This window comes from Corythoichthys intestinalis, chromosome 10 (assembly GCF_030265065.1).
Source record: "Corythoichthys intestinalis isolate RoL2023-P3 chromosome 10, ASM3026506v1, whole genome shotgun sequence".
Classification (NCBI taxonomy): domain Eukaryota; kingdom Metazoa; phylum Chordata; class Actinopteri; order Syngnathiformes; family Syngnathidae; genus Corythoichthys; species Corythoichthys intestinalis.
This window is the reverse complement of record NC_080404.1, coordinates 41,523,382-41,538,049: the sequence shown is the minus strand read 5'-3', so window position 1 is coordinate 41,538,049 and position 14,668 is coordinate 41,523,382. Positions and strand designations below refer to the sequence as shown.

The window sequence follows — 14,668 nt, the reverse complement described above, 5'->3', positions numbered from 1 at the left end:
TTTTTATTGAGTCTTTTATTACTTTTTCGTTGCCTCAAAATACTTTTTGCATGCGTTTCCCTCTCATACCTTTAAGCATTGCATTTTCTTGTGATAGCTTTAAAGCCGATTGTTGATCTCTTGACCACATTAGACACGTAGCGTTTTTAAACCACCCTTATTTGATATTACTATACTTAATTATTTTCTTAAGGCACTTTAGTATGTTCTGTGTGTATGCATCTAAACAAAACTAGCTGAAAGCGCATGGCATGGTAGTACTTTGGGTGTCAAAATTGTCTCTTGTCGGATGTTTCACCGGTGTAGCACATTTTGGCTGAACACCGGTTTTGTCATACTCTCGTCTTGTCTCATCCGGTCTTTCCTTTTCATTTTGCTTTTGCTACTCATTTTGTGAAATGTCAACCGTATTGTCATGCTCATTAATGTTCCTCTCTGGTTCAAATTAAAAGAGGGTTGAACAGATGACATGTTTATGTCTCTAAAGTCATACACTGGAAGCTCTGCAGCGTAACCAAGTGACATCACCACCTTGCGACGTCAACAACAATGGCGACCTACTAGTTAAAACTAATTTCACAAATTGTATAAAAACGATAACATCTAGAGGGGTTTTCATATCACCCATAATAATGTTTATCTTTTAAGAACGACATGTCTTTGTATCCATGGATCCCTTTAAGGCAATAAATTGGTTCTATCTATTCTAAGGTCTTGACCTACCTAAGGAGTCCAAACTGGGACACTCGTATTGCGGCTGGCCAAGCCGTAGAGGCTATTGTGAAAAATATTCCGGAGTGGAATCCTGCGCCAAACCCTAAAGAAGGTGAGTGCCAAGGCTGTCTTTGCAGATACTGCATATGTTTGGTTTAATTGGACAATCAAGGCTAGGACAATTGGCGATTTGCTGAAACCCACTCTCTAAATTTATCTAGCCATGACCTCTCATAACAAACTATTTGCTTAATGCTGACATCAAGCGATTATTGAGGTAAATCTCAGCGCACCTCATGATATTATATGGTACGATTCGCGATACAAGGTTCACGATAACGATTATCTCACGATATTGCGATGCAGTTGTTATCGATACATTGATCAGCCAATCGATATACACTACGGTTCAAAAGTTTGGGGGCTTAGACCCCCAATTTTTAACGGTTGTGTACGATATTCTACGATACAACTAATTTAAAATGAAAAGACATTTCCAATTATTTAACAGTGACACCTTTTCAGTTCAACATTGCTGTAAAATATAAATCTACTGCAAAGTTTTTACCTGCACATATAGAGGGAACAAACCACAACCACTGGTATAGACCCTACCCACCGACGTCACAAAATCACGTGCTCGCTGTATGGTTCCGCCCCCTTGTCCGTCATTTTGTGTCTGTATTATCAATGGTCTCAATTGATCGAGCAATTTATAATGCATTTCATGGAAGACCCGGTGCTTTCGGATGCCGTAAACTCACTTGATGCGTTGCATAAAAGACGTTATGTGGAAAAGCTTCAGTTTATCCATTCGCCAGATCCATATTGGATGCCTAAATTGATGTTTTTCGACCCGCTGTCTCCGCCGTATTTGCCTGACATCTGCTAGCTACTCTGATATGTACAACTATCTTGTCCACACAAAATCAGCCTATTCTCACGAAAGTTTGAAAAACTTTAAGAGCTTGGAGGCTTATAAATACTTCGTTGCTGGTTGGGTGAAACAGGTCCTTCGTCCACGAAAATTCGGCAGGAATCTATCTTGTGCTTGGAAAGGTGAGTTACGAAATTTTCAATTCAAAATCTTTTGTTATTGCTAACATCCACTGTCAAGTCTAATGTATTTAATGTCATTTGTCAATGGAGTGAGGGCTTTTAATGTTTATATGGTTTAGCGATAGCACTCTCACTACATACATACGTGTATGTTGTCGGCGATTAGCCTAGCAATGATCTTAATTGTGGTTGTCAGCCCAAAACCCTCTAAATATATATTAAATGCATCTTACCAGATATAAAATGACTACTACATAATCTGTGGTAATCGTTTGGAGTCCAGTTTTCTCGTCGAATTGCAGCAGCCCATCTCGCTCTCTTCTCTCCGGGTCTCTCGGAATCCGGTAGAACTTCAAGTCTCTCAGTCTTCTCCGTCTATCTTCTCTGTTATTGCAACCGACCGCCACACACGCCTTCACCATTTTGATTATTAATGTTAACGAGCAGAAAAACACGTCGTAAATAGGAGGAATGTACGTAGCCGTAACAGGTAAACATGATGTGTTGACGGACAATTGGGCGGCACCAGTCAGGAGGAAGGAGTTGTGACGTCACGTGGGTAGGGTCTATAGATAATGATGATTGGCACACTTAATTTTTCGAACCAGAGGTGAATCTTTAACAGTGCTGGAGGTGACAATTGGCAGTTGAGCTTGGAGAAATGATAGAAATTGCGGGTCTCTTTTCTTCGCACATGACCTATGCTACAAATAGTGAGTTTCTTTTTTTCGCACATGACCTTTGCTGCCACAAGCATTGGTTTGAGCGCTTCCACCGTCTCTTCAGCAATTGCAATGTCTGGCTCAGTCAGTCTCATTCTTCCTTACCTTAAAAACAACATACTAAAACAAAAACATTTAGCAACTGAATAGATTTTGAGTTGAAATCCTGATTTTTATGTGAGTTGGAAGTATTGAGTAAATTAAATATGAATTGAATGTATAGAATTTAAAAATATGGAGGCTACATTAATTAACATGCACATCACCTTATTTATCTTGAGGCAATTCAAATCATTTTGTAGCTTATTGTATCAAAATGGCAGTTATAGTTATTAGTAGAGGTGGGAATCTTTGGGCACCTAACGGTTCGATTAGGATTACGATTCAGAGACTCCGATTCGATTATAAATGATTATTGATGCCCCCTTCCCCCCATTTTTTAAAATGTTTTGTATATTTGTTCCAAAATTGTTCAAAAATCCTCTCAGGCTAAATAAACCAAACTACTATTTTAGTATCAAGTTAACGGTTAAAAACAGTAAATAAAATACTCAAATCCCCATTCTGTATCAGCAGGTTTAAACTACATTCAATTAATTTAATGATGTAAGTAAATTGAGTATTGAGTAAGTAACTGGTGTTACCTTTCATGTTTTTTTCCCATTTTTTCAAAAAACAAAACAAAAACATAGTAACTTTTGCTTTGTTTGGAGGTCATTTAATGTAGTGAATCAACCGTTAAAGTTGTTAAAATTGCGCCCGTTATTCCATAATTTCCCTCATGTCTACTTTCGACATGTGAAAGTTTTTTAAAACGGTTTCATCATTTAAAGATAGATTCAAGTCAAGATTTTGCCGATTAAGGGGTATTTTAGATAAAAAGTAATTAGATTCATTACAGCAGAGCCTTCTAGAGAAGTCTACTGCTTTAAGATGGCGCCTGTTTACTAACGCGGGAAAGTCTGTCAATTCACATCTAGTCTAGATATATGTGATATCTACCATAGCCGTATGTTGCCGTATGTTTGTAGTAACTAGCAACTGGGCGCTGTTTGTGGCGCATGACGGCCGCAGTCAGATTTTGTTTTTTTTGTTTTTTTTTTACCTAGCGGCATTAGCTGCACATGATATTTACTCTCGGTCTGTTCCTCATTGCGTCCCGAAGACCGCGCTGACTGCGTTTTATTTCCGCTTTACCAGGTATAATTCAACAATCGGAATTTGGATGTTTGTGAATCGTTCTCGAATCTTCCTCGGCCGAATCGCGAATATTCTAAGAATCGGAAATTTTGCACGCCTCTAGTAGTTAGTGTTAAATTAGATGGAAAGTGGTTCTCAAATTATATTAGGCAGTAAATTAATGTAGGCTTGTTTGATATTCATTTCCATCCACTTAATGTAAGATTATTCAAAACTAAATGTAATCCAAATACTTCATGCAAATGCAATAATCATTTACATTGGAAAACCTTTCTCAGGTGATAAAAGCAAAGACATGATGGCAGGTTGTTGCTATCTGGTGACCATTTTGTAGGCGCTACAGGTGGCTGTGCATATTCATTGTGTTTCCAGTGTACCTTGTTTTTTTGTTCAGCAATTCTTGCATAAAGCAAAGTCCTTGTTCAGCTTAGTTCTTCCTTATTGGTGTATAATCCAAAATGTGTCTGAGCGTGATTGGTAGGATTATTTTTCTCACTTTTTTCCGCCGGCATTCTCGCTAAATTTTGGGTTTTTCAACCAAAGTCTTGTATCTTCTTCGCTAGAAGACTTTGGCACAATTTACCTTCACTGCCACTCTGAGTGCCCCTAGCGGACCGTCAAGGAATTGCTCAAGAAACATTGAATGAGCAGTTTAAAGAGCATACGACACCAGAAAAAAAGTCTTAAATGGCATTATTATGTGAATTAGAATCATATTTTGAGACGATTTGACTATATACAACAATTTAGCAAAGCGCACATGACGAGAAATTAGTCTTTTAATCTGCCGGTTAGCCACGCCTACAATTATAGGGCTTTAGCGTCCCCAACAGGTGGATGACGTCAGCGGTAGACTAGGCTCATCGGTTTTACTATTCAGCCCATTGAGGGGGAATTGTTCAGAACGAGGAAAACGAGACGAAGAGAGCTGCAAAATGTCATTGTTTCAGTCTCTCTACTCCCAATATTTTTACAGGATATTCTTTTTATCCAAGTATTTTCCCCAATAGCTATATAAATGGCTTGAGAAGGACCAGTCAGCCCGTCGAGGGGGAACTATTCACAATGAGGAAAACGCGACGAAGAGAGCGGCAAAATGTCATTGTTTCTGTCTCTTTACTTCAATATTTTTACAGGATATTCTTTTTACCCAAGTACTTTCCCCAATTGCTAAATAAATGGCATGGTCATGACAAATAACTTGTGCTAAATGGAATATAAAATAATAAAAATCCATTTATTCAAGACGACATGGCAAAATTACTCCATAATGGTCAAAACAGTCGACTTTACCTTTACTGTCACACCTGCCGAACGATATTTTATGACACCTAAATCGGACATATGTCATTTCCCTTCCCCGGCTTCGGAGAATGTAAACAGACCAGAAGGAGTGACAGCTAGCCGACATGCTAACCCGAACCGAGGGATGTTTCAAAGTCTTCGAAGTGGAAAATCACACATAACTAGCCTGGATTATTTGACATGACGACCCGGTTGTCGAGTTTCTTTGCGGATCGGCAAACCGCCCGGCGGAGAGCAATTTACAGTTCGTTCCCTGGAGGAGGGTGGCTGGAATTGTTTTGTAGCTAACGTGCTAACAGCTAACTGCTAATGAGCGTGAGGATAGCTTTTTACATGCCTATCAATGATCAAACGTAAGTAGTCCTTTATTTAAAGGAATTTTATAGTGTTTACTTTGTAATCACTGTATTCGTATTTGACATGATCCAAAACAAGATGTTTACTTACTTCCTTGTAAGTCCAATGGTCCCACAGTAAATATCCACGGTGAATGGGAACCTTTTGAAACTCCAAAAAGGCGCATACGCCTCTCCCGCATACAGAATGATTTTTCTGCAGCCGTTTGGCTGGCGTGATGCAAAAAATAAAAGTATTAATCCGCAAAATCAGCTGAATCCTTAGTCCTCATACACAACAGTACACTGTAGCGTGAAGAGGACGTCTTCTACCGTACACGTCACAGCGCCCTCCTCCTCAATGCGAGACCGAAGCCGGAAGTCACTCATTTTCCTGGCGCGGGATTCAAAAAACTAAATAAATATAGCGATCGCTTCCACACACATCCAAGCGGTCCATATCATTCAGGAGCATAAAATACCGCGTGTATTATGAAATAAACATGCTTTTTCGTGTCACAAGCACTTTAAAGTGCCTGTGACAGCATAAAAAAATCTAAATAGCATTGTTGTATGAATTAGAATCATATTTTGAGACGATTCGACTATATACAGCAATTTGGCAAATCGCAGATGATGAGAAATTAGTCTTTTAATCTGCCGTTTAGTGCCTGTCAGTATAGCGCTCTAGCGTCCCTAGTTAGAGGATGACGTCGGCAGGGTCACAATTTCATCTGCTCTAGAGTTCAGCCCATTGAGGAGGAAGAGTAAGAACGAGGAAAATGCAACAGACAGCATCAAAATGTCATGATTGTTTCAATCGCTCCACTCCAATATTTTTACAGGATATTCTTTTTATCTAAGTATTTTTCCCAATTGCTAAAAAAATGGTATGGTCATGACAAATAAGTCTTGTGCTAAATGGAATATGAAATATTAAAAATGCATTTATTCAGATGGACAGGGCAATATTACTGCATAATGATCAAAACTGCCAACTTCTTCCTCTCCCGAACGATATTTTATACCACCGGAGTTGGTCTGGCTTTTGTCATTTCCTGCCTTGGCTTTGGAGACGGAGGAAAGAGCATAAACAACGGCGGCCTGGCAGTGCTCGCCGCTGGGAATGAACGCCAAAAATAGCCCATTATCAGTGGACAAACCGGCTGACGTCAGAACATGGAGCTGCTCGTGGCCAAGCCAAGGAAAGCGCATTCTTGGCGGGCACGCGAAGAGGACCGAGCGGGCTGGATCAGCCAGCCCCTGGGGTGAGCAAGTTACAGCTGGTCGTTCTACTGTGGCCACAGCGGGCTGGCAGTGTTCGTCGCCAAGCCGAGGAAAGCACATTCTCGGCGGGCACGCAGAGAGAACCGAGCGGGGTGTGTGACAAGTCGTCGGTCGAGTGGCCTTCTCTGTGGACAAGGAGCATTGTTATCCACAAAATGCAAGCCACCTCCTTATTAAAACGTGTGCCATGATCCCAGTATTTGACATAATACAAAACACGGAGATTACTCAATTCGTTAAGTCCAATGGTCCCACAGTTGTCGGACTTGTTTTGGCCAAAAACCGTGATGAATGGGAACTTTTTGAAACCCAAGAAGGCTCACACGCCTCTCCCTGGTGCAGCAACAATAACCTGCAGCGCATTTGGCTGGCGTGTTGCGAAAAATAAACGAATTAATCCGCAAAATCAGCTGAATCCGCCGTCCATCTGCATGCTATAAAGCAATGCTGTATTGTGATATGCTGACGTCACATTCGTAGTCGTCCTCAATCCAGGAAGTCACTCATGTTCATGGGGCGGGATTCAAAAAATTGAATACATAAATCGATCGCTTCCACACACATTCAAGCGGTCCATTTCATTCAGGAGCATGAAATACCGCATGAAATATGAAATAAACATGCTTTTTGCTGTCACAGGCACTTTCAGCATCCATACTTCATGGTATGGCCATTATGGCGAATAAAAGTATCGATACTTGTCTGGAGCATATCGGCATATCGATAACTCATCGGATAGCAAAATATCGCGATATGTTGTCATATCGAGATTTTGTCACACTCATGGTAGCAATGTCTGCAAAGTTCTGATATGTCTTGAAGTGAGTTAATCTAGGCTCACAAAGAAATTTAGTCTTTTTTTTCTTTTTTTAAAGGATAATGTAGAAAGGTTAAGATGCAATATGCTTTTGCTTATTTGCTCTGCACCGGTTTACTGCAATGCAAGTCATCCGTTTCTTTTGTTTGTTACAGAGTCTTTATCGCCAGAAGAGCCATCTTGTGACAGGCTGAGTTTCTACCATTTCGACATTTCCCGCCTACTCAAACATGGAGCATCTCTTTTGGGATCTGCTGGAGTGGAGTTTGAATTGCAGGATGACAAAATGTGTAAGTCAGGGCATGATTACATAAGAGTGATTTCGTTAAAACTGCAGTTTTTGTGTCTTCTGTTTGAAATGTTGAGACTCAAACAAAGGCAAAATGATCCTTTATTATTTAAAAGTGCTAAAACGTCTGAACGCTGACAACCTGCTTTTCATAACCATTGTTTTCGAAACTGCATTTCTGATGCATTACTCATTCTTTGGAAACTCGTTTTCAGAAAGTAATGAGTTTCTACTGGTACACTGACTTGAGATTTATTCTCAAGCTCACTTTCGTGGGTGTCACAATTGTCCCACTTTTTATAATACAATGTGACTAACGAATCCTCCAAAACTGAACTAGTTTCTGGTGGTTTACATTGCTGGCGCGTTTCACAAACATTTGACACTTCTGCTTTTTCTTGTGTGAACGTATTCATTTGAACTATAAGTTTAAAGTGGTTTCATCAAACTAGTCGAATTAGAAACATTTTGTTGGAAAGGGTTTACCCTTGTTTATTGCCTAATATTTTGTGGCTGCGAACTGTCCTATGTCTTCAGGTGAAATGGACCCAAAAGAACGTCTGGCCTGTCAAAGAAAGCTTCTTCAGAAGAAACTGGGACTTGACATAGGTGCTGCAATTGGTATGGACACAGAGGAGCTATTTAATGATGAGGACCTCGACTATACATGTTCATCCAGTGGGTCTCGACCACAAGGAAGCAAGATAACCGCAGGATCCACCTCCCGTAACCATGTCGTAAGTCTTCATTTGAACGTTATAGCCTTTCTTAATCAGAACAGTATGTGAGTAGGCTTCTCCTACAATTTTTTTTATATTATTGAACAATGCATCGGAAATAATTATAGTAAATCTTCTCAGCCTATTCAAGCTGCAGAATTGATAGACTCGGAATTCCGGCCAGGCATGAGCAATCGCCAGAAGAATAAGGCAAAAAGACTAGCAAAGCTAGTTGCAAAACAAAAATCCAGGGACTTGGATCCAAATGAAAAAAGGTAAGACAAAACATGGTTATACTGCTCATTGCAGTCTTTTTAATTGTGTTTTTGGACTATAAGCCGCTACTTTTTTCCCTTCATTTTGAATCCTGCAGCTTATGGTCAAGTGCGGCTTATTTGTTGATTTATTTGATTTAATAGGTAGCACTTTATTTGACAGCAATCACAAGACTGTCATAAGACAGTCATAATTATGACATGATACTATCGTGGGCATTAATGAATGCTTATGACAGATTTCATTAAGTGTCATCCGGCAAATTTTGTCACTAACTCCATTTATGTCCAGCCTTTTTTTTTTTTTTTTCATTTATGTCCAGCTTTGATCTTTTACATCCATTCGAAAGTGAAATAATTTGCTAGATAACACTAAATGACATTTGTTATAAGCATTCATTAATGCTCATGATAGTGTCATGTCATAATTATGATTGTCTAATGGTAGTCTTATGGCGCCACTGTCAAATAAAGTGTTACCAAAAACCATAACTAGCAACTAATGAAACAACTGGAGCAGTAACTGAAGAAATAATTAGCACAGAACATGAGTTTTGATTGTTATTTACATCTGTATCGCAGCAATGCATGCTAGGAGGCATGTTGGAGAACAACAGTTTTGGCAGCAGGTGGCAGCAGAGGTTAACTGTCTCACACAAGGGAGCAATGATGACCAAATGAAGCTTCTTGAAGCAATGAAGCTTAGCAACCAAGTGGTTCAAAGCTTCATGGTGGATCAATTGGTCACTTGACAGTCGTTTGATGCCGCTGTCAAATAAAGTGTTACTGGTTAATATCTTTTGGTACAGGGAGGACAGCTGCGGCTTATAGTCCGGTGCGGCTTATCTATCAAAAATGCCGTTTTTGTGCCAAATTTGGTGGGTGGCGACTTAGTCAGGTGCGCCTTATAGTGCAAAAATTACGGTTTTATGAATACATTTCTATGCACTATGATCAGGGGTGCACATAAGTGGTCCGCATGCGGACTAGACGTAGACAAACGCGCTGGCCCTCAACGGCTTCCATACGCTTTTGCGTACCGATGGCTGACCACTGTATTTGCGGCGGACACGAGAAAATAACTTCTCAAAATGTCGAAGAGGCAGGCCACACTGAGTAATTACTTCCGTGTTCCCCCACCCCCGTCAAAAGACAGACAGACGACAGAGACGTCACCGGAGCTACCGAAAAAAAAGGACTTTTGCTGAAAAGTGGCTACAGGAGGTACCATGGCTAGAAGCAAATGATGCTCGCACGGAAATGCGGTACAAAATGTGCCGTGAGAATCCCAATGTCGCCGATAAGAGCAGCGCATTTTATGTAGGGTCAAAGAATTTCAGCCATCCAAACTTTGAAAAGCACGAAAAAAACAGAGAGCATGTGGCAATTAAGCAAACTATCGATGTCAAACAGGACCCCACTCGCCCTATGGACAAGTGGCGGAATAGGGCGGAATAAAGGTAATGAACAGCGACATGCACTGACAAACGTGTTTTTGCTCGCATTTTACAAAGCTAAACATGCACGTTCAATGAGGTCTTATGAGGAGGACATCCCACTTTTTTAAAAAGGCTTGGAGTTAATGTGGGAACCGCATAATGCCCTTTATTTTGAATTGGTGCTTTTTATTTCTTTACATTTCACTTCAAAGTAAGGGCAATTTTGTTGTGCAAGTTGATGTTAATCAAGCATTAATTGTTAATATAATTAATTAAAGTTAATTTGCTCTAAGTAAAGCTTGTCATAAATTTATCGCATCAGGTGGGTCGGCTCTCAAGCTCAATGAGGACCAAGTCACATCTCCAGGTCCTCCTCTGAGAACCTGGGCAAAAAAATTATGTGCACCCCTGACTATGATAGTTATTCAAGCCACTCCACTATACATAAAACAAATCTGTGGCTACTTGTTAAGTTTAAGTTAACATAAAAATAGCATACAGAGGTTTATCTTGCTCAAATATAGTCTAAAATATTTTTTAAAAAAGTGTTTTTGTTTAACGATTGACCATATGCACTTTTATTTAGTAATGACAGTTTTGAAGGCGAGCCTGAAGAGAAGCGAAGGAAGACCACCAGCATGGTTATTGACCAGCCAGCATCAGAGCAAAAAGTATTATTTAACAAAGTTACAGATAACGCCGGTCTTTCAGAGGAGGTAAAGAAACCAATATAGATAAATGTATCAAAATCTGGGTATTTTTCCAAATCAAATTTGTGTGAATAATGTATTGATGTCTCTTTATCTTTAGACACAAGAGTGGCCCTTGGAAAGCTTCAGTGAAGAGCTTTGCAATGACCTCTTTAATCCTTCTTGGGAGGTACAAAAACTGTTGTTTGCAAGTTTAAGAAACTACAGAAAAACAGTAACAAACTGGGAGGCTGAGTGTTGCATGTTTTGATATTTACAAAATCAGTTAGATGAACGGCAGCCATGACCTGTGAACGCACTGTGATTTGTTGGTGCAGTGCCAAGTCGTTGGCTGTTATTGACGGCGATTGACGTCAAAACCATTTTAACCAATTTGGTTATTTATAGATCCGTCATGGTGCAGGCACTGGTCTTAGAGAAATCCTTAAGTGCCATGGCGCAGGAGGTGGCAAACTTGTGGGAAGCACTGCAGAGCAGGTATATAATAATCTATATGAATTGAAAAATGTTTATCAGGGGGTTTACCACTAACTGTGGGGCATGTTATGTTTAGATGATGCGGCAGCATGAAGAGTGGATACAAGACCTCGTCATCCGTTTGCTGTGTGTATTCGCTCTGGATCGTTTTGGAGACTTTGTGTCTGATGAGGTTCGTCTTCATCTCGGAGAGCTCTGAGTCATCATCCACATTTTCAGAGTTAACAAAGGCTAGGTTCATAATACAGGTCTTAATGCACAAATCCGATTTTTTTGTCATATCTGTTTTTTTGGCGTGCCCGTTCAGACTGTCTTTGTCCATTGAGACCATTCAAGTATTACGCATATGCACTAATTCGCAGTCCGACACGCGCTGAGTAAGACGACCCGCATGCGCAGAAGCATCGAAACAAATGACCACACATGCTGGCTGTCATCCGTTATTCCAGGGATATCATATTTTGCTTTTTAAAAAGAGGACACAAATAACAGACATAAATAATCCCAGTTTAGTCTTATTTTCAAAGTATATGGATCAATAGCATGCATGCACTGTCCGTGCATGTCACACACACACACGGGCAGTTTGCCCCGACTCTCGGCCGTGTAAGCAATGTTGAAATATTGCTTATATGGAGCAGACAGAAAACCAATTATTCTCAGGCTTATCCTCAACCCATTTTTATTTTTTTATGACTGTTGTCAAGTCTGGCCCTTCCTAAAAAGCCGTGTTCAAGGCAAGCTAGGCGCTAATAACGCACAGCTGCACCGCCACCGTAGCGTCTCTCTCGCTTTTTGATGACCTAATTGCTGCATGAATTCCAATTTGAGAGACTGGACAGTACAGACCGCCGCGACAGTCTGGAAAAATGTGGCCCAGATTGGATTTGAACCACATACGAAAGTGACCCAGATCGGAGTTGAAATGGTCCAGTTCTATGCGACTTGTCACGTTCAGACCATCAAGTTAATGCCTCACTCGAGTCGGGGAAAAACATGAAAAAATCGGATTCATGCATTAAGACCTGTAGTATGAAAGTAGCCAAAGAGTATATGTACATCTCTGCTGCAGTAATGTCATGACTTTAAAGCACTCAATGTTTGAAAAATTATTTGTTGTTGTACTTAATCTCTATTAATTACTTACCAGGTAGTGGCACCTGTCCGGGAGACGTGTGCTCAGACACTTGGTGTTGCTCTTCGCTACATGAGTGAGACGGGTGTGTCTATGACAGTTGATGTCCTGCTGAAGCTGCTCAAAGAAGACCAGTGGGAGGTCCGTCATGGAGGCCTGCTTGGAATCAAATATGCTCTTGCTGTCCGACAGGTAGCACACGTTCAATTTGGTATTCAGTATTCACTTTTTGCGGCACATTTGCAATCACTGTTATGTTATTTCTTCTACATCTTAGGACCTAATCTCCATTTTGCTCCCACGCCTGCTACCTGCCATCACCTTGGGTCTTCAGGACCTTGATGATGATGTCAGGGCTGTGGCTGCTGCAGCACTCATCCCTGTGGTAGAAGGCTTAGTACAGATACTGCCCAATAAGGTCAGTTTTCAGGAGCAGTACTCAAACCTGTTGTCCAGTACAGATTTTTTGTGTAGTTTTTCCACAATCCCTTCTCTTCAAGGTTTAATGTTGTTAATGACATTCTTTGTTTACCTCAGGTACCATTCATCATAAACACATTGTGGGATGCTCTTTTGGATCTGGATGATCTCACTGCTTCCACCAACAGCATCATGACGTTGTTATCGTCCCTGCTCACCTACCCGCAGGTTCGACAGTGCAGGTTGGTCTAAATAAGGTCCACAGTGTGAAAGCTGAATGATAACAGATCTCAATTGGTGGTTTGTACTTTCATTGCGATTGCAATAAAATCACAAACGACATAAATTGCACTCATTTTGGCCTATGTTATCCATAAAATGTTGGGGGGAAAAATGTAAATTGACACAATGTCACCTTTAAACTTATTGGTAATAGATAACCTGTGATTAAACATTTTATTGTTACAATCTATTACCTTTTTCCCTCCCTCTAGTATGCAGCAGTCATTAACAGTGCTGGTCCCCCGGGTCTGGCCCTTCTTGAGACATACAATATCATCAGTGAGACGGGCAGCACTAGAAACACTTTACACACTGCTGTCTAAATCTGACCAGGTAAAATTTGTATTAGGATCTTGAGTAGGGTTGGGCATCGAGCATCGATGGGAACTGGTTCTATCACTCCGATGATCCCGAAATCGTTCGAATTCTTAAATTTCGATTCCATGTTTCAATGCCCTGACCGCCGAGCGGAAAAAAATTGCTCAAGTTCAAAGACTAATATTTATATACAAGTTAAAATAAGCCCTGTGAGAAGCTCATATAATTTAAAAAATCGAGAAGTTGTATTGGATGGTTTAGTCTTTTTTTTTTTTGTTTGTTTTTTTTTTTTTTGTTTTTTTTTTGGGACCCTGCCTCTTAAAAGAATCTGAATCGTACGGAACCGGAATCGAAATGTGGAATCTTAATCGGAACCGGAATCTTTCAATTTCAAACGATGCCCAACCCTAATCTTGAGTTGTCTAACGTTGTGTATTAGGATCTTGAGTTGTCTGTGATGTATTCATTTTTTAAAAAATATTATTCCTAGCTGATGTGCTTTTGTATTTATTTATTTTTAATCAGAAGTGTGCATTATGGATCAATCCTATCATGCAAGATATGCTTCGCCACATTTTCCAGTCTTGCATACTAGAAAGCAATGAGGAAATTCTAGAACTCATACAAAAGGTATGTTGCATGGAAGACGACGTCACTGCGTATGACGACTGAAGACAATTTATTACAAGTTACTATTTGCTCAGTTATTGACTTTCAATAATTTATTTTACTTCCTAACCCATTTATTGTAGCTCATGTTTATTGTACTTGCATGCAGGTATGGACAGAGCTTCTCTCACAGGCCCCGCAACAGTATGTGGTAGCAGCCAGCTGTCCGTGGATGGGTGCCTGGCTTTGTCTCATGATGCAGGCCTCGCACATTCCCATTGACCTCAACATGTTGCTTGAAGCGAAAGCCCGCTCCAAGGTTGTTCTTTCCATTCAAATCTTATAACTTCTAAACTATTGTTCATCTCGAACTAATTGAATTTTTACAATAAGAAGCAGGGTAGGATAACAGAAGCTTTCTTTTTGTACAAACCTAAAAATATGCTGACATTTTTATCAAATTACACCATTTAATAAGTTGTGAACATGCTACAAGCAGTTATTTACCTGATCAGCAATTAAAATGCAAACACTTTAACATGGCACTGTTGCTTTA

General features: G+C 40.1%; 1 protein-coding gene across 1 annotated transcript in view; it reads left to right on the top strand.

Moving 5' to 3' along the window:
- Positions 1–14,668, top strand: part of btaf1 (BTAF1 RNA polymerase II, B-TFIID transcription factor-associated) — a 46,381-nt gene that overhangs the window by 4,309 nt on the left and 27,404 nt on the right. Inside the window, exons 3-16 of the mRNA XM_057848452.1 lie at positions 712–826; positions 7,595–7,729; positions 8,266–8,465; positions 8,589–8,722; positions 10,748–10,877; positions 10,972–11,040; positions 11,259–11,348; positions 11,425–11,520; positions 12,499–12,675; positions 12,761–12,901; positions 13,021–13,145; positions 13,398–13,518; positions 14,029–14,133; positions 14,282–14,431. Coding sequence (XP_057704435.1) covers positions 712–826; positions 7,595–7,729; positions 8,266–8,465; positions 8,589–8,722; positions 10,748–10,877; positions 10,972–11,040; positions 11,259–11,348; positions 11,425–11,520; positions 12,499–12,675; positions 12,761–12,901; positions 13,021–13,145; positions 13,398–13,518; positions 14,029–14,133; positions 14,282–14,431 — 1,788 coding nt within the window. The remainder of the gene's footprint in view (positions 1–711; positions 827–7,594; positions 7,730–8,265; positions 8,466–8,588; positions 8,723–10,747; positions 10,878–10,971; positions 11,041–11,258; positions 11,349–11,424; positions 11,521–12,498; positions 12,676–12,760; positions 12,902–13,020; positions 13,146–13,397; positions 13,519–14,028; positions 14,134–14,281; positions 14,432–14,668) is intronic.